The 20,118-nt window shown below is 42.9% G+C and overlaps 1 protein-coding gene across 14 annotated transcripts in view; it reads right to left on the reverse strand.

Annotated features, from left to right (window-relative positions):
• The window catches only part of LOC112219237 (FERM domain-containing protein 4A), a 188,704-nt gene that overhangs the window by 53,537 nt on the left and 115,049 nt on the right, over positions 1 to 20,118 (reverse strand). For 11 of the 14 annotated variants that reach the window (XM_042301558.1, XM_042301560.1, XM_042301555.1 and 8 more), the window contains exon 2: positions 7,413 to 7,478. In XM_042301558.1, the coding sequence (XP_042157492.1) occupies positions 7,413 to 7,478 (66 nt within the window). Of the gene's footprint in view, positions 1 to 7,412; positions 7,479 to 10,297; positions 10,505 to 11,749; positions 12,353 to 20,118 lie in introns of those variants that run through there. The other 3 variants (XM_042301562.1, XM_042301561.1, XM_042301563.1) reach the window with 3 other exon arrangements.

Here is a 20,118-nt window from a genome sequence, read left to right on the forward strand (position 1 = left end):
TCACACACACACACACACACACACACACACACACACACACACACACACACACACACACACACACACACACACACACACACATACACATACACACACACACACATACACACACATACACACACACACACATACACACACATACACACACAGACACATACATACACCCACAGACACATACATACACACACACACAGACACATACATACACACACAGACACATACAGACACACACACACACACACAGACACACACACACAGACACATACACACACACACACACACACACACACACATACACATACACACACATACACACACATACACACACACACACACATACATACACACATTGCACACACACACATAAAAAAGAACTACACCTACACAAGGATACTGCTACACAGAAAGACACTGGAGAAAGAGAGACAGAGAGAGAGTGAGAGCGAGCAAGAGAGAGCGAGAGATCTACAGTAGATATAAACCAGGGATACTCAACCACTATTATTGAAGATCCGGTCACACACATTTCCTAGGTTGCGAAGGTCTGGATGGATATGGTCATTTATTGGAATAGTAACAAACCTCACAAGCTCATTTCCTGTCATTCTACATGTTGCCATGTATTATGTGTGTTCATATAATACCTGAGTGACTCCAAAAAAATCAATGGAGGCGCCCTGGGGGTCGAGGCCCCTGAGCACATAATCTGGCCATGATAACACTACCTATCTAGGTAACACTGGTCATTTCTGACAGGTTCTAGATAGCTCTCTAAGGTCTGTAAGTGAATGACATAACAAGAGGAAAACTGACCATGCACTACCAATTTCTAAATGTACAATTACAACTCTCAACAGCAGTAAGTCGAAAGCCAGTACTGTAACTGTATTATTATTATTTATTTGTCACATTGACCCCCCAGAATGGAAAATATACTGTATAAATAAACTCTCTCTCTCTCTGTCTGTCTCCCTCTCTCTCTCTCGTGTTGTAGTGTGCTACAGTGTATAATTGGAGTAATGAGTGTTTTGGTTCAGTCTCAGACCTACAGAGACAGTTTCTCATTAACCAGTAGCCACGACAACAATAGTCATTAGACCTGACTGGCCACACCCTCCTGGCTATAAATAACCAATTAGAGGAGATGTGGAGAGACAGACAGCACAGTTATGTCTGTATTGGGGTAACTATGAGAGTGAGCGAGGTAGAGCTAGAGAGAGAGAAAGAGAGGGAGGGTGGGAGGGAGTGAGAGAGCTAGAGAGAGAGAGAGAGAGAGAGAGAGAGAGGGTGAGAGATATTGCTGCCTAGAAAACAGTAGCAGCATCCTCTCCTGAACTGAGGATATCAAATCTAATATTATTCATCACATGCTTCGTAAACAACAAGTGTAGATTAACAGTGGATCACTTACATACGGGCCCTTTACAACAATGCAGAGAGAAAGAAAAAAGTCAAACACGTAATAATAAAAGTGATAATAAATACACAGTGAGTAACGATAAATTGGCTATATACACAGGGTACCAGTACTGAGTCTATGTGCAGGAGTATGAGGTAATTGAGGTAGATACAGTATGTACATATAACTAGGAATAAAGTGACTAGGCAACAGGATAGATAATAAACAGTAGCAGCAGCATATGCGATGCGTCCAAAAAGTTATCATGAACAACAGCACTAGAAAGATAAGCATGATTACCTGATAAGAAGTGTGTGTGTGTGTGTGTGTGTGTGTGTGTGTGTGTGTGTAGATGAGACAGTCGGTGTAAAGAAATGACTGGCGGGGCGGTTTTGGCCCACTGGCCGCCTGTTGCCCATCCCCTACCCTAGACCAGACAGATCTGTGTTAATAGTTATTATCATCAGCACCACAGGTCATTACACAGTCTACAGTACAGCTGGGGCTGAGACAGGGAGACAGAGGGGGAGGAGGGAAGAGTGGGACAGGAGAGGTGGGAATGGGGTGAGGCAGAGGAAGACTAGAGCCACAACTGGGGTTGAGACAGGGAGACAGAGGGGGAGGAGGGAGGGGTGGGAGGGGATGGGGTGAAGGAGAGGACTGGAGCCACGACTGGGGTTGAGACAGGGAGACAGAGGGGGAGGAGGGAGGAGTGGGAGGGGATGGGGTGAAGGAGAGGACTGGAGCCACGACTGGGGCTGAAAGAGGGACAACCTCATAACTTATCTTAATAACTGTATGAACCTCAAAATGATTTATAATCTTTACCATCCTCCACCCTGGAAGGCTGTGAGAGGCAAAGGTAGGCCTGTCAGTGCTTGTTACCAGGTAGATCTATTGGAGCTGTCTGGTGGTTTTGGGTCCCAATGGGTTCATTCCCAAAAACCCTTCCCTATTTCCCTTTCCTAAAAGGGCCTTTCCTCTATCCAGCTCACAGGAAAAACAAGAACAACATTGACATTCTCTATGGTCCCGTTAACCCCTCAACGGCCTACTGAACATCCGCCCTCCGAGGAAGAGAGAGAGAAGGGGAGAGGGGGGAAAGAGTGAGGAAGACCTAGATGGCTGAAAGAAATATATGCAGAGTGAAAATGGTATCTGTTCCTTCTCTCTCTGTCTATCCTCTTTTCTTTCCTCTCCTCTCCTCCCTTCCTATTTAATCTCTTCCTGCTTCCTCTCTTTCTCCTGGCTGAGAGGATGATCAAGTATATGTGGAGAAATATGAGGCTTAGAGAATGAAAGAGGGAGACAGAGAATGAGAGAGAGAGCGAGAGAATAGGATAGCAAAAGTGAGAGGTGAAGATAGGCTGAGTGAAGCAAATAAATGAGGGAGAGAGAAATCCTCCCTCATACAATGAAGGTTTACTAGAAACGGACTAAGAGACAGGAGCTATCGTCTCCTCTCCTCTACTTTCGACTCACCTCGACCTACTCCCCCCTATCCTCTACTATACATCCTGTCTCCTTCTGTCCATCCAGAGCTACCTTCTACTCCTTTCTCTTTAGTTATACATTTGCAGCAGCAGTAGGATTTATTGATGAACAGACACACAGGATTGTCAAAGTTACCGAAGATGGTTAGGAGGAAAAGGGAGGGAGAAGGGTGCTCCATTGTTGTGATGACACTGCTATGTAGAAACTAGGGATACCCGATATATCGGTAAACATATTGGAATCGGCCGATATTAGCTAAAAATGCCAACATCGGTATTGGCCCGATGTCTAGTTTAACGCGATGTGCAAAACCGATGTCAAAGCTGACGTGCATACCTATATAACGTAGGTACACGACGTAATGACGCCACCCAAAATTTTGCGCTACACATGCAACACAGCGTTCCTAACCTAGCCCATAATGTCTGCTGTGTGGATCGAGCAGTCAACAAGTCCATCAGTCATTTGAAAGAGTAAGAACATTTCAGCGAGACAACCCAAAGGCGAAATCCATTAACGGCAAGATAATGGGATTCATTGCCCTTGACAATCAACTGTTCTCTGACGTGGGTGATGTTGGCTTTCTCGACTGGTCGAGCACCGTTACACACTACCAAGTGAGCTATTTTTCAGATGTTGCCCTACCGGTATTACACAGTAATAGCGTCACTGCTATTAGCTTCACGACATACTATGGAACGCCGTTTGGGTCTTTGCGTTTCAAAAAAGATACACGTCAAATAGCAATATTTTATCCGTTAAATAAGCTTTTACACGTCAAGTAACACAGTTCTATTATAGAATGTTGTGTCTTCTGAATTTGCACGTGCAAGTCAAGCACCACCACTACTATCAGTAGCACTGTCAAAGCTGCACAAAAAAAGTCTGCAACCAAGCAAACACCGGCCACAAACAATGAGTTTACAATACCGCGTTGGTAATAAATCATTATTTGTTTGACCGCAACTTCTGGGGTAGCTAGTTAGCTTGGTACCTAGCTAGCACCAATACAACCTGCCTGAAAACAATGACCAGTAGAAACTGCAGTCATTTTCATTATTCTTAGCAATTTAGGAATCCTTATGATGTAGCCACTTGTTGTTCGCCTATTAAAATTGAACTTCAGTTCATGAAAATAAATAGCTAGCCAGCTACTTAACCCTGTTGCCCTAAGCTAACGTTATAAGCAGCCAGCTAGCTTCATCTGGCTAGTGTGGCTCGACCTGAGCGGGTTATGTGTTGTGAAGCTAGCCAACAAAGGATTAGGCACAATAGTTAAATTTTCAGTTTGCCTTCTAAATAAAAGTACCTCTTTGAAAGTGATGCAGAAGGCATATTTAGACTAGATAACGTTAAACAAGGTTGGAATGTGAGGCAATTAAATGGGGTATCAGTCTACTCGGTGACACTCACAGAACACAACTGTGAAGAGTTTACGCAAATATTAGCATTGTAGCTCTTATCGCGGGACTGTGACTGTGTGAAAGCTCCTCGCCAGTCAGCCAATACTAGTAATACAATAACAGTGTGTATTGACATTCAAATTGCACTGTACAGCTTTACCTAAGGATTGGGAATCAATCAGTCTACTCAATACCCAATATATTTTTTCCCAACGTCCTCAGAGTTATCAGACTCCAAAACATCCACGCAGTATTGTTCTTCCTCGGGAATAGTGTTCAATACACATAGGTTGACAATAAATGTGGCTCAATACACAGTTGTTTCAGAGTCCCGCAATAAGAGCTACGTTCTCTGGGTGTCACTGAGTAGACTGAGTAGACTGATACCCCATGTCATTGATCCACAAAGGTAAGGCTGTACAGTGAAATAAGTATGCCCCAATGCAATTCTAAAGTATAATACATCCGGTGTGATTTCAACAGATTTTGTCAAATTAACAAATTATTGTCTTTTGTTGAATTTATATAACAACATTCCAACCTCGTCTAGCATGATCTATTCAATTATGGCATATTTATACTACTTGTATTCATTTACATCACTGTCAATGACATACTTTTATTTTGAAGGCTAACCGCAAAGTCCACTTTTGTGGCTAGTCCTTATTGTGGCTAGCTTCACAAAGATGGGTCCGCCCACCATTAATCAAATAAGAACTGTCTTATAAATTAGGGTTATTTTAGATGATGACACCTAGCTATATAGTTAGCTAGCTAACTACAGCTTCTGAAACAGACAATGTCATTTTGCTATGTTTTTGGGGAAGAACATTTTTTACATCCATGAGCTAGCTAGCTTTTTTTTATGACCAGCACTGTAGGTGTGCGAGACAACTTTACCAGATTCATAGCATATGTATCGTTGAATCTTTGTGACATATAAAATGCGAGTGATAGTGTAATCAATGTGTAATAACTACGTAAAAAATTTATGAACACATGTAAAATGATTATGTGACGTGCAGTCATGTTCACGTCCTGATTGGTCAACAAGCTTATTTGACATGTCAAATAGTGTTATTGGACATGTATCTTTTTTGACACGAAAAGACTCAAACGCCGTTCTATAGAAATCCTGGTTGAGAATGAAACGACTGAACAAATGAACAACGAAACAGGATAGCAAGTAACTGAAAAAAATTGGTTTTGATTATGTTTTTCTGGTAATGGGGACATACGTAAATACCAACAAAATAATGTTTGGTCAGTGTGGTGTGCGTGTGTGTGTGTGTGTATGTATGTGTGTGTAACCTTAATTTAACTAGGCAAGTCAGTTAATTAAGAACAAATTCTTATTTACAATGACGGCCTACTCCGACCAAGCCCGGACGATGCTGGGCCAATTGTGCGCCGCCCTATGGGACTCCCAATCACGGCCGGATGTGATACAGCCTGGATTCGAACTGTAGTGATGCCTCTTGCACTGAGATGCAGTGCCTTAGACCGTTGCGTCCATGTGTGTATGTTAACTATTTAACTGTACTAGAATGCTTAAAAGGCCACAAAAAATTTAAATATCGGTTATCGGTATTGTTTTTTTGGGCAAGGAAAATATTGGATTTCGGTATCAGCCAAAAATGTCATATCGGTGCATCACTAGATGTGACGCTTGGCATTCAAGCCAAAGAGTTCAATCTTGGTTTCATCAGACCAGAGAATCTTGTCTTTTAGGTGCCTTTTGACAAACTCCAAGAAGGCTGTCATGTGCCTTTTACTGAGGATTGGCTGCCGTCTGGCCACTCTACCATAAAGTCCTGATTGGTGGAGTGCTGCAGAGATGGCTGTCCTTCTGAAAGGTTCTCCCTTCTCCACAGAGGAACTATTGTGGTCTGTCAGAGTGACCATTGGGTTCTTGGACAACCCTGACCAAGGCCCTTCTACCCCCATTGTTAAGTTTGGCCGAGTAGCCAGCTCTAGGAAGAGTCTTGGTGGTTCCAAACTTCTCCCATTTAAAAATGATGGAGGCCACTGTGTTCTTGGGGACCTTTAATGCGGCAGAAATGTTTTGGTACCCTTTCCCAGATCTGTGCCTTGACACAGTCCTGTCTCAGAGCTCTACAGACAATTCTTTTGACCTCATAGCTTGTTTTTTGCTCTGACATGTACTACCAACTGTGGGACCTTATATAGACAGGTGTGTGCCTTTCCAAATCATGTCCAATCAATTGAATTTACCACAGGTGGACTCCAATCAAGTTGTAGAAACATCTCAAGGATGACCAATGGAAACAGGATGCACCTGAGTTCAATTTCGAGTAAATAAGGTATTTCTGTTTTAATTTATTTATACATTTGCCAAAATATCTAAAAACCTGTTTTCGCTTTGTCATTATGGGGAATTGTGTGTAGATTGATGAGGGATAGATTGATGAATTAATTGACTCCATTTTAGAATAAGGCTGTAACATAACAACACGTCTGAATCCACTGTAAGGACAACTCAGAATATGCTATTCTGTTCTTCTGAAATAGGCTACATTTTCTACATAGCATGTTTCTTTAGACCTGTCTAAAATAAATGATGGATTTATTGTGATGGTGTAGGCTATATTAAATGGATGTACAGTATTAGACATTTTAAAATGGGCTAGCCAGAAGATGCTAAAAGTCTTTATGTTAATGAACTGTCAATTACCGTGAGACCGGCAGTTACTTGCATGACAATCACCGGCTGACAACATTTCATGACCGCCACAGCCCTAGTCTGAATCAGTCCTTATTACAGAGAGAGTAGGGACAAGGGGTAGAGGATAGGAGACATAGTGGGTTGAGAGTCACAGTTTAGGGCTTCATTATGACTGACCAACTGGATTTCTTGACGAGAGAGGGTGTGTGTCTGTGAGAGAAGGTGTGTGTGTCTGTGAGAGAGGGTGTGTGTGTCTGTGAGAGAGGGTGTGTGTGTCTGTGTGGAAGGATCAGGTGAGCAAAAGACAGTGCAGTGTCATCCAGTTAGCAGTAACTGAGCCCGGGTAGAAGAGCTTACACACACACTGCGGCGCAGTCTCCTTATACCTCCTCCTTGAGTGTGTGTGTGTGTGCATGCGTGGTGTGTTTACCTGTACGAGGAGCTCCAGCTTCCTGTCGTCCAGGAGATGGACCTGACATCGCCGCCCCTCTGTCATCTGAGTGAGAGGAGAGAGATGTGTTAGGCAGAGTTCCTCTGTCCAGTGTCTGTGTTCTTTTGCCCATCTTAATCTTTTCTTTTTATTGGCCAGTCTGAGATTTAGCTTTGTCTTTGCAACTCTGCCTAGAAGGCCAGCATCCTGGAGTTGCCTCGTCACTGTTGACGTTGAGACTGGTGTTTTGCAGGTACAATTTAATGAAGCTGCCAGTTGAGGATTTCTGAGGCGTCTGTTTCTCAAACCAGACACTCTAATGTACTTGTCCTCTTGCTCAGTTGTGCACCGGGGCCTCCCACTCCTCTTTCTATTCTGGTTAGTGCCAGTTTGCTCTGTTCTGTGAAGGGAGTAGTACACAGCCAACATGAACAGGAATTATGCCCCTATTTCAGATGACTCTTGACGTTTTTCTTACGCTGTACCCAATGATTTATGAAAACTTGCTTGTTAGGTCAAGGTCCTCATTGTGGTTTTACAGACATGTTTAATACGTTTTATATACACACTTTATTTGAATATATATGAAATGCATATTGTTATATTTGGTAGCACTTATCTGTTTTTCCTTCACCTCCAACCCCATTCGATGCGTGGACTAGATGTGGGTGGGGCTAGGTCTACAGAAGTGTGCTAATTAAAAAAAACTCAGAAAAGCTCTGACGAAGGCCCTGAGGCCGATACGTAAAGCTTATTAAAGATCAGTGATACTATTTTTTCTCAGTAAAACATCTTAAAACTAGCGTTGCAATATGGATTCAACACTAATCATGCACTAATAACCAAAAAACTACAAATCACAAGTGAACAAGTGAACAAGGGCATGTGGTCTTTGCTCCTCCTCTCAGCATAGAGCACACAGACACACGCAGTGCTGTAGAATGTTTCAATTCATCTTAGACTTAACAAGGTTAGCTGAGCTGAAACCACAATAGACCAATAGATTATATTTCCTGTGTGTGTGTGTGTCTTCCTGCTGGATATATCTGACATTCCTCTCCTAAAGGGGGAAGTCCACCAACAGCTAGACAATCGGAGCATTAGACTGACAGACCTTTCTTTCTCTTTCCCTCCTATTTCACTGTATTATCTTGTGTTCATAATGTGTCTGTGTATGTCTGTGTGTGTGTGTTAGCCAAAACTGGCATTACTACGCTGCCAAGTTTGGGTGTAAACATTGGAGCAGGTGGAACGACAGTACATCAGACTGACACATACACACACTATCCTTTCCAACACAATGTTGCTAATCTGCAAGTGTCTGTTATTGTGTTGTACTGTATGTGGGAGTGTTGTTGTGTGTGTGTACATGCATACATTATGTGTGTGTCAGTGTGTGCATATGTGAGTGTGGGTGTGCGTGTTAGTGTGTGTATGCACGTGTGTGTGTTGAGCACATGTGGACTGTCTTTGCAGTGTAACAGGAAGAGGAGACCCTGGGGAACACAAACTCTTCAGGCCCTGCCCACATCCTCACATCTGGGGGAAGAGGAGGGAGAGGAGGAGGAAAGGGGGACAGGGGGAAGAAGGAGGTGAAAGACTGGGAGGGAGAAAAGCCATAACCCATCTCACCCCTTTGGGGTTCTTGTGCTATGTGTCCTAATGTGTTTTTAATGTCCTTCCTATCTCCAAAACATGTCACGTCAGACACACACTCACTGATGTGTTTGTTCTCTATAGTTGTCCATCTCCAAATCACACACACACACACATCCAGTAGCCCCTTCAGACACAGTAACATGTTACACACACACACACACACACAATGGGAGCGAACTTGGGACTGCCATGTGAAATCATTGGTTTTTGAATGGCTAGCAGGCTTGTGAATTCCTTTTAGCCAGGGGAACCCTTTTCCACCACTAATGTTTTCCAGAGACAGCAAGACAGTGGACCAAGGGCAGGTGGACAGTCAGCCATCACCTATTGAGAAACACCCTGAGTCATCCCCCTGGCACCAGGCATAACTCTGCTGGCACACCTCTTATAACATAGGTTCACTATACCAGACGTTCGTGTGACTTTGTGTGGGCAGTGGGTACACCTTACCATGTGCTCCAATATAGCAGTAGGGTGAGAGATTGGAGGTGAGAATTGGCAGCGGACTGAGGACAGAGCGAGACAGAGAGGGATAGTTCAGCACTATGTCAACACACATCCCTGTGTGAGTTCTGCCCTTAGGCTGCTGCCAGTGTGTGTGTGTGTGTGTGTGTGTGTGTGTGTGTGTGTGTGTGTGTGTGTGTGTGTGTGTGTGTGTGTGTGTGTGTGTGTGTGTGTGTGTGTGTGTGTGTGTGTGTGTGTGTGTGTGCGTGTGTGTGTGCGTGTGTGTGTGCGTGCGTGTGTGTGTGTGTGTGTGTGTGCGTGTGTGTGTGTGTCTTTAGGCTGCAGGCTCCAGCTTCCTTTGATGGGTTTTGTGTCCCTCCCATTCTGTTTAGAGTGGCTGCACCCGCACTCACACACACCCTCCACCTCTCCCAGGAGCTGTCTTCTCCATCCTCCTAATAATAGGAGAACCTTTGTCATCTGAAAGTAGGTTTTCCCATATATTAGTGCAGGTACCTCTACTAGCCTACAGTGTGTCTCAATCCACAGTCCGCTTTGTATATATATATATATATATATATATATTTATATTTTTTTTTTTTATTTTTTTTTACTTCTGCTCTTTAATTACTTGTTACTTTTCTCTTATTCTTATCCTTATTTTTTTAACTGCACTGTTGGTTAGGGGCTCGTAAGTAAGCATTTCACTGTAAGGTCTACACCGATTGTATTCGGCGCATGTGATTAATACAATTTGATTTGATGTGTTGCACTCGTTTTACCTGCTGTGACGTGCGCTATGCAGAACTATAGGTCACTCCCCAGTTCCTGGAGTTTAGTTCTCCCACATTCTCAGAATGTAGGTGTATATGAGACGTCAGTCAGCCATAGTCTGGTCTGTGTGTATATTCCCTCCCAAATGACTCTTCTGCTTTCCCAAGATTCCTGAATACCAGTCAGTTCATGCTGCCTGTCCAAGATCTCCCTGTCTGGACAGAGATAGATTAGGATAGAGATCACTGGCCAAAAATCTGCTGACCCCTGAGACCTGCAGTGCAGACAAAGATACTGCTGCAGCAAGCAAACACTCACACACACAGAGACAGCTGGCTGTTTTATCCACATACAGGCAGCATCCATTTTCTCTCTCTGTTATAATGAACTACACCAGTGAATGAGGAAACTTTGCTCGAGGCACCAGGGGAGAATATACACCACAATAACAGGCACAGTTACCAATCACTGGCTTAGGGCTATCTGTTTAGGAAACCCATTCCAAGGAGGAAATGGTCGTTAAAGCTATACAATATTCAGTGATATAAAAAGAATATTCACTCAGAATCAAAGGCTACAACATGCAACAAAGTGTTTACACTTTGCTACAGTAAATGGTTGTGAATGTTACCAAAAACATATATGACGTTAGGTCATTTATAAACTACACTATCAAACTCATCAGATAACCTTCCATTCACAGTACAGACACATCATGAGACAGCAGTCAGATCAAATCTGCTAGGAACACTAGACCATTGTTGTTAAGAACCGGATATTTCCATAACACAATTACTCCAGCAAGTCTACATGGACTGTCTAGTTATGACAATAACTATCTGTGACTGTAGCTGACAGGTTTGACATGTTACCGTGTAACATTATTAGGCTAAAGAACGAGTTGAAGCACAGAACGTTCTTCTTGTGTCAATGTGGCCCTAAACCGGAAACAATATCTGCAACTTGGTATGCGGGCTCTCTTTACACGCGCACCGTACTTAACACTGTAATAACACAACAAATCACATGGGGAAAATAGCCACGATGCCAGTCTAGTGACTGGAGCAGCATTGTGAGGTTGAATCGGTAAACAGGCTGTAGCTAGGCATAACATTAGTCAGAATGATTCAGTCGCCGAATGTTCTTTACCCATAACGAGACGAGTTTGAATGCATCCCTTGGTAGGCTAGAGGATGGCTGTCTCTGGTCACATCGGTGGACAGGGCAGAAATTATAGCTGGTTTGCTGAGCTAACGTTAGTTGGCTAGCTATTTCATTTTAGATAGGCTATTCGGTTCTAGCCTACCCAGCGATATGTCAAAACACAAACCCGCATTTTTCGGGAATAGACTATTTGGACCATGTTAATTTACACCCGCACACATGGTCGAATAAAGAATGAAAGCGGCCGACGTTTTGATATGGGGCGATACAGCAGAAAGGCAAAGATCGACGTTTACCTTTGAAAAATGTCGGGGTCGCTCAGACATAAAATCCCACACGGATGTTTTAGATTTGTCGAGCCCGAAATAATCCCAATAAAAAATGCATTAAATCCAGTTGGTAAAATCCTTGTTTCCCCGGCCTAGAACGGCATCAGCATCCATGCAATAGTGACCGGTGCAACTCACACAGGAGAAGAGTTGCAACCTGATTCCCGTTTTCCGTTAAACCGGTCTGACAACGGAGCCAAGACATCCCATCTCCTTCTGAACAAGCTCTCTCCCACACACAACGCAGCGACCCTGGCCCGCTTCCAACCAGTAGAGCTGCACCGTTCAATGGCTCATCCTCCCACCGAAACAGAGGGCTTCTCCCCGGCTACTCAGACCATCCGAACCCCTCCTCTCTCCCTGGCGACTCCGGCGCCTAGCAGAAACGCTATGAAAATGCAGAGGGTGGCTGTCCCAAAAGAAGACAGAGGACCGTTGGAATTAAATAATAATCTCAAACGGTCTGTTTTAGTCAATTAAGCCACACAATTTGGTTTTCTTCTCCTCGCCCTCTTTCCTCTAGCCTGTTCTGAAAATACGGGAATAATGGAGGAAGGCTGTGGGGGCGGGGAGAGAGTAAAGGGGGACATTTCTTTCTGCAGCTCGCAGTCATGAGAAACTGCAGATGGTTGTGTGCGTGTGTGTGTGTATGTGTGTGTGTGTGTATGTCTGTGTCTGTGTGCTGAGAACAGCCGAGGAACGACCTACAAACAGACATCTGGATATGCACACCAGGAGCCCAAAATCGTCTGGGAAGGGTCTCTCTCTCTCTCTCTCCAACAATTCAATTCGATTTCAATTTAAGGGCTTTATTGGCATGGGAAACATATGTTTACATTGCCAAAAGTATGCAGACACCTGCTCCTCGAACATCTCATTCCAAAATCATGGGAATTCATATGGAGTTGGTCCCCCCCTTTGCTGCTATAACAACCTCCACTCTTCTGGGAAGGTTCCCACTAGATGTTGGAACATTGCTGCAGGGACTTGCTTCCATTCAGCCACAAGAGCATTAGTGAGGTTGGGCGTTTAGGCACGGCTCGCAGTCGGCTTTCTAATTCATCCCAAAGGTGTTCAATGGGGTTGAAGTCAGGACTCTGTTCAGTCAAGTTCTTCCACACCGATCTCGACCAACCATTTCTGTATAGACCTCGTTTTGTTGCTGAAACAGGAAAGAGCCTTCCCCAAACTGTTGCCACAAAGTGGGAAGCACAGAATCGTCTAGAATGTCATTGTATTCTGTAGCGTTAAGATTTATTTTCACTGGAAATAATGGGCCTAGCCCGAACCATAAAAAACAGCCCCAGACCGTTATTCCTCCTCCAACAAACTTTACAGTTGGCACAATGCATTGAGGCAGGTAGAGTTCTCCTGGCATCCGCCAAACCCAGATTTGTTCGCCGGACTGCCAGATGGTGAAGCGTGATTCATCACTCCAGAGAACGTGTTTCCACTGCTCCAGAATCCAATGGTGGCGAGCTTTACACCACTCCAGCCGAAGCTTGGCATTGCGCATGATGATCTTAGGCTTGTGTGCGGTTGCTTAGCCATGGAAACCCATTTCATGAAGCCCCTTACGAACAGTTCTTGTGCTGACGTTGCTTCTAGAGGCAGTTTGGAACTTGGTAGTGAGTGTTGCAACCAAGGACAGATGATTTTTACGCGCTTCTAGACTCGGCGGTCCCGTTCTGTGAGCTTGTGTGGCCTACCACTTCGTGGCTGAGCTGTTGTTGCTCCTAGACATTTCCACTTCACAATAACAGCACTTATAGTTGACCAGGGCAGCTCTAGCAGGGCAGAAATTTGACGAACTGACTTGTTAGAAAGGTGACATTCTATGACGGTGCCACGTTGAAAGTCACTGAGCTCTTCAGTAAGCCCATTCTACTGCCAATGTTTGTCTATGGAGATTGCATGACTGTGGGCTCTATTGTATACACCTGTCAGCAACGGGTGTGACTGAAATAGCCGAATACACTAATTTGAAGGGTTGTCCACATACTTTTGTATATATCGTGTATGTTTACATTGCCAAAGCAATTGAAATAGATAATAAACAAAAGTGAAATTAACAAAACAAAAATAATAGTAAACATTATTCACAAAAGTTCCAAAGGAATAGAGACATTTCAAGTGTCATATTATGGCTATAAACAGTGCTGTAACGATGTGCAAATAGTTAAAGTACAAAAGGGAAAATAAATAAACTCTCTCTTTCTCTCTCACTCACTTCTGCTTCTTTTCCTGCTGGTTTCTAAAACAGTTCTCCTAGCTAGCTTATGGGTTTGGTTTGGCCTGGCTATAGATGCCTGGCCGTTAAACTGCATCTCATTCTGAATGACCTAAATTTGTGTTCACTGTACAGTTGGAGAAACCATTAGAACTACAGAATTAATCAGTTATTCATTCTCTAACACAAGTGTAGGTCTCTTTAAAAAAATTAAATGCCCATAATATTATTGACTATTTTCGCCCATTCTGTGTGTGTGTGTCTATCTGTTGGTGGGTGGCCTTGTCTTATGCTGGTGGCATGACAGTTGAAGCCATAGTAGGCTATGTGCAACTGTCTTCTTGCTTATCCAGATGACACACTAGACCATGACCATATCATACAGCTGTCCCCATAGAGACACGAGGGCTATCATATAGGATGGTTGAACGTTAGTGACTATAGGTCTGTAATAACATGCTATATGTCCTGGTATCATACTGGTTAAGCTACTCACTAGTTTGAATGATGTTTGTGTCAAATATAACAACACTTGCTGTACCACAGAGTGATGTACATCTGTTGGCACCATGACAGTAACATTATAAAGAGCATCATCAGTAGAAAAATGTTGTCTTAAAACCTTTGGCGTCAACATGGTGCATTAAAAGCCCAGATTTTAGTTTGCAGAATATGGTGTCTATGGTATCTACTGAAGAGGACAGGAGAAAGGAAAGATGTGTATCCTTTTTCTGTTAGGTCTCTGTGTTTCTGGGTATTTTTGGCCTGTTCCAGACACCGGAAACTAGCCTGTCCAACTTAAATATCACCAGATGACTATAACTTTGGCCAGATACTTATTCTGTCTCTCTGTCTCTCTGCCTCTCTCTGTCTCTCTCTGTCTCTCTGTCTCTCTCTGTCTCTCTCTCTCTCTCTCTCTCTCTCTCTCTCTCTCTCTCTCTCTCTCTCTCTCTCTCTCTCTCTCTTGCTCTCTCTCTCTCTCTCTCTCTCTCTCTCTAAATACATACCTCTCTTTATTGGCAGTGTTACTATCACAAGGGTCCCGTTGTTTAGCTAAGACAAGAGAGTTATGGAGTGAGGGAGGAGAAGAGGGAAGGAGAGAAAAAGAGAGAGGGTGATATGAGTGGAGAAAGGGACATAGGGAAATAATAAAAAAGGAGAGGGTAATGGGTAGGGAAGAGAGGAGGACCTGGAGGAACCCATTATGCACGGGACCTATTGTAACGGAACTGGGTAATAATGACAGTAAAAGCCAGTTGAGGGTAGGAGCCATTAAGAGAGAATTTGTGTGGGGATATGGGGAGTTTGGAGAGAGGTGGGTAGTGGTGGTGGATTGGTGGTAGTGATTAGGGGTCTAGGTTAGAGGTCATCTATATTTGTGGAATGTGATATAAACCGTGCTGAACAGTTAATGAAAGCAAGATGGATACTATTTAAACTCAGTCTGTAGGCTACACACACACACACACACACACACACACACACACACACACACACAAGCACATATGTACAAGCAAAATCAGAAAACATACAGAATGTGAATGATGTACAGAGACTCCATACAGTACATATGGTTCCAGAGACGTCTCAGGGAGGGTCACAGAGCAGCCAGGAATGTATAGAAAAATGACTGACTGGGAGCGATCTGTTTTGTTTGTGCAAGTGTGTGTCTGCATGTGTGTGTAAGCTCCACTCACCATCCTGTGAGTGAGTGTGGGAGTGAAATGTGTTTCTAGTTAAGTTCTGAAAATCAGAAACACACAGTATTTCTATAGCCAAGTCTGCTTTGTTCTCATTTTACTACATAGCTCTATTCCCAAAGCTTTCCAAAACTACACTATTCTCAGATCTTTCCCAAACTACACTATTACCAGATCTTTCCTAAACTACACTATTCCCAGATATTTCCCAAACTACACTATTACCAGATCTTTCCTAAACTACACTATTCTCAGATCTTTCCCAAACTACGCTATTACCAGATCTTTCCTAAACTACACTATTACCAGATCTTTCCTAAACTACACCATTCCCAGATCTTTCCCAAACGAGACTATTCCCAGATCTTTCCCAAACTAGACTATTCCCTAGATCTCTCCGAAACGACACTACTTTAAGACCTTTAGTCTCTGTATGAAACCTATGACCATCTAAAAATGGAAAATAATAACAACCTATAATACTACTTGGTGTATCTCCTGTGCATTGTTTTAGGTTATTTGTGTTTGTGTTGCTATGTGTGCAGCTACATCATTCAGTAGACCAAGGCCTATTGGCCGCTTCATAGACTGTTGCTATAGACCTGCCTACCTCTGGAGGGACGGGGTGGGAGGGAATAGAGATGTTGATGTTAGGCTGTTCATGTCTGAGTGTGTATCTATCTTATTTGTTTATTTTTGTCTCATCTGAATAAATAAATATATATATATATATATATATATATATATATATATATATATATATATATATATATATATATATATATATGTATATTCACAATTCCTGACATATAATCCAAGTAAAAATTCCTGGTTTTAGGTCAGGTAGGATCAATACTTTATTTTAAGAATGTGAAATAATAGTTGACTAATAGTTGAGAAAATGATTTATTTCAGCTTTTATTTCATTCATCACATTCCCAGTGGGTCAGAAGATTACATACACTCAATTAGTATTTGGTAGCATTTCCTTTAAATTGATTCACTTGGGTCAAACATTTCGGGTAGCCTTCCACATGCTTCCCACAATAAATAGGGTGAACTTTGACCCATTCCAGCTGACAGAGCTGTTGTAACTGTGTCAGGTTTGTAGGTCTCCTTGCTTGCACATGCATTTTCAGTTTTGCCCACAAATGTTCTATAGGATTGAGGTCAGAGCTTTGTGATGGCCACTTCAACACCTTGACTTTGTTGTCCTTAAGCCATTTTGCCACAACTTTGGAAGTATGCTTGGGGTCATTGTCCATATGGAAAACCCATTTGCGACCAAGCTTTAATTTCTTGAGATGTTGCTTCAATACAGTGGGGCAAAAAAGTATTTAGTCAGCCACCAATTGTGCAAGTTCTCCCACTTAAAAAGTTGAGAGAGGCCTGTAATTTTCATCATAGGTACACTTCAACTATGACAGACAAAATGAGAAGAAAAAAAAATCCAGAAAAATCACATTGTAGGATTTTTAATGAATTTATTTGCAAATTATGGTGGAAAATAAGTATTTGGTCACCTACAAACAAACAAGATTTCTGGCTCTCACAGACCTGTAACTTCTTCTTTAAGAGGCTCCTCTGTCCTCCACTCGTTACCTGTATTAATGGCACCTGTTTGAACTTGTAATCAGTATAAAAGACACCTGTCCACAACCTCAAACAGTCACACTCCAAACTCCACTATGGCCAAGACCAAAGAGCTGTCAAAGGACACCAGAAACAAAATTGTAGACCTGCACCAGGCTGGGAAGACTGAATCTGCAATAGATAAGCAGCTTGGTTTGAAGAAATCAACTGTGGGAGCAATTATTAGGAAATGGAAGACATACAAGACCACTGATAATCTCCCTCGATCTGGGGCTCCACGCAAGATCTCACCCCGTGGGGTCAAAATGATCACAAGAACGGTGAGCAAAAATCCCAGAACCACACGGGAGGACCTAGTGAATGACCTGCAGAGAGCTGGGACCAAAGTAACAAAGCCTACCATCAGTAACACACTACGCCGCCAGGGACTCAAATCCTGCAGTGCCAGACGTGTCCCCCTGCTTAAGCCAGTACATGTCAAGGCCCGTCTGAAGTTTGCTAGAGACTATTTGGATGATCCAGAAGAAGATTGGGAGAATGTCATATGGTCAGATGAAACCAAAATAGAACTTTTTGGTAAAAACTCAACTCGTTGTGTTTGGAGGACAAAGAATGCTGATTTGCATCCAAAGAACACCATACCTACTGTGAAGCATGGGGGTGGAAAAATTATGCTTTGGGGTTTTTCTGCAAAGGGACCAGGACGACTGATCCGTGTAAAGGAAAGAATGAATGGTGCCATGTATCGTGAGATTTTGAGTGAAAACCTCCTTCCACCAGCAAGGGCATTGAAGATGAAACGTGGCTGGGTCTTTCAGCATGACAATGATCCCAAACACACCGCCCAGGCAATGAAGGAGTGGCTTCGTAAGAAGCATTTCAAGGTCCTGGAGTGGCCTAGCCAGTCTCCAGATCTCAACACCATAGAAAATCTTTGGAGGGAGTTGAAAGTCCGTGTTGCCCAGCAACAGCCCCAAAACATCACTGCTCTAGAGGAGATCTGCATGGAGGAATGGGCCAAAATACCAGCAACAGTGTGTGAAAACCTTGCAAAGACTTACAGAAAACGTTTGACCTCTGTCATTGCCAACAAAGGGTATATAACAAAGTATTGAGATAAACTTTTGTTATTGACCAAATACTTATTTTCCACCATAATTTGCAAATAAATTCATTAAAAATCCTACAATGTGATTTTTTGGATTGTTTTTCTAATTTTGTCTGTCATAGTTGAAGTGTACCTATGATTAAAATTACAGGCCTCTCTCATCTTTTTAAGTGGGAGAACTTGCACAATTGGTGGCTGACTAAATACTTTTTTGTAACGGTTTTCTTCTGGTGAAAGAGGGGCGGACCAAAATGCAGCGTGGTGGTTATTCATCTTTAATTTATAAAGACACTATACATGAATAAACTAACAAAAACAATAAATGTGCAAAAACCTAAACAGCCCTATCTGGTGCAAACACAGAGACAGGAACAATCACCCACAAACACACAGTGAAACCTAGGCTACCTAAATATGGTTCCCAATCAGAGACAATGACTAACACCTGCCTCTGATTGAGAACCATATCAGGCCAGACAAAGAAATAGACAAACAAGACATCCAACATAGAATGCCCACTCAGATCACACCCTGACCAACCAAAACATAGAAACATACAAAGCAAACTATGGTCAGGGTGTGACATTTTTGCCCCACTGTATATAGATATACATACTTTATTTTAGAATATAACTTTATTATTCCCCGCAAACCCTACCATCCTTCCCCCAATAAATACTTTTTTGCCCCACTGTGTATATATATATATACTTTTAGTTAACAGACGTTTCCTAAACTTTCCTCTCCCCCACCCAGTAACAGAACAACAGTTACTAAAACCAGCACAGAGAGACTGACTACTGAACACCTATGAATCAGCTATTACCCTGTAATACTTAATACCTATAGGGATACTTTACTTCTAATCAATGTCTGTTTTAATATGCTTGAACAGTGGTGTAAAGTCAAGCTCCATACTCAATCTGTAGTGTAGAAATCTACTGGCCTCAACCCTACATACATGGGACAGTTAGGCACCATCTCACTGCTTATACTTAAGAAATGTTTAAACTGTAAGTACCAGTCATGTTTTAGGGAAGACCCAGAGGCAGACAGTGTCGAAGTAACAAAAGTTTATTACTAGAACAGGGCGCAGGCAAAATGACAGGTCAAGGGCAGGCAGATGTCAGTAGTCCAGATCAGAGTCGAAAAGGTACAGAACGGCAGGCAGAGGTAAATAATTCAGTGTGTTGGGACAAGGTACAGAACGGCAGGCAGGCTCAGGGCAGGCAGAATGGTCAAAACCGGGAACTAGAAAACAGGAACTATAAACAGACAGGAGCAAGGGGGAAAATTCTGGATGGCTTGAAGAACAAAGGAACTGGCAACAGACAAACAGAGAACCCAGGCATGACTCGCTTAATACGGAATCGGTCAGATGACGCAGATGCTATATTACAGGGCTGTTTTTCTAGCACAGACTGGAATATGTTCCGGGATGCCATCTGATGGCATTGAGGAGCATACCACATCAGTCACCGGCTTCATCAATAAGTGCATCGATGACGTCCCCACGTCCCTACAGTGACCGTGCCTACATACCCCAACCAGAAGCCATGGATTATAGGCAACATCTGCACTGTGCTAAAGGGAAGAGTTGCCGCTTTCAAGGAGCGGGACTCTAACCCGGATGCTTATAAGAAATCTCGCTAAATCTCAATGTGAGCAAGACCTTTAAACAGGTCAACATTCACAAGGCCACAGT

This window comes from Oncorhynchus tshawytscha, linkage group LG19 (genome assembly GCF_018296145.1).
Source record: "Oncorhynchus tshawytscha isolate Ot180627B linkage group LG19, Otsh_v2.0, whole genome shotgun sequence".
NCBI lineage: Eukaryota > Metazoa > Chordata > Actinopteri > Salmoniformes > Salmonidae > Oncorhynchus > Oncorhynchus tshawytscha.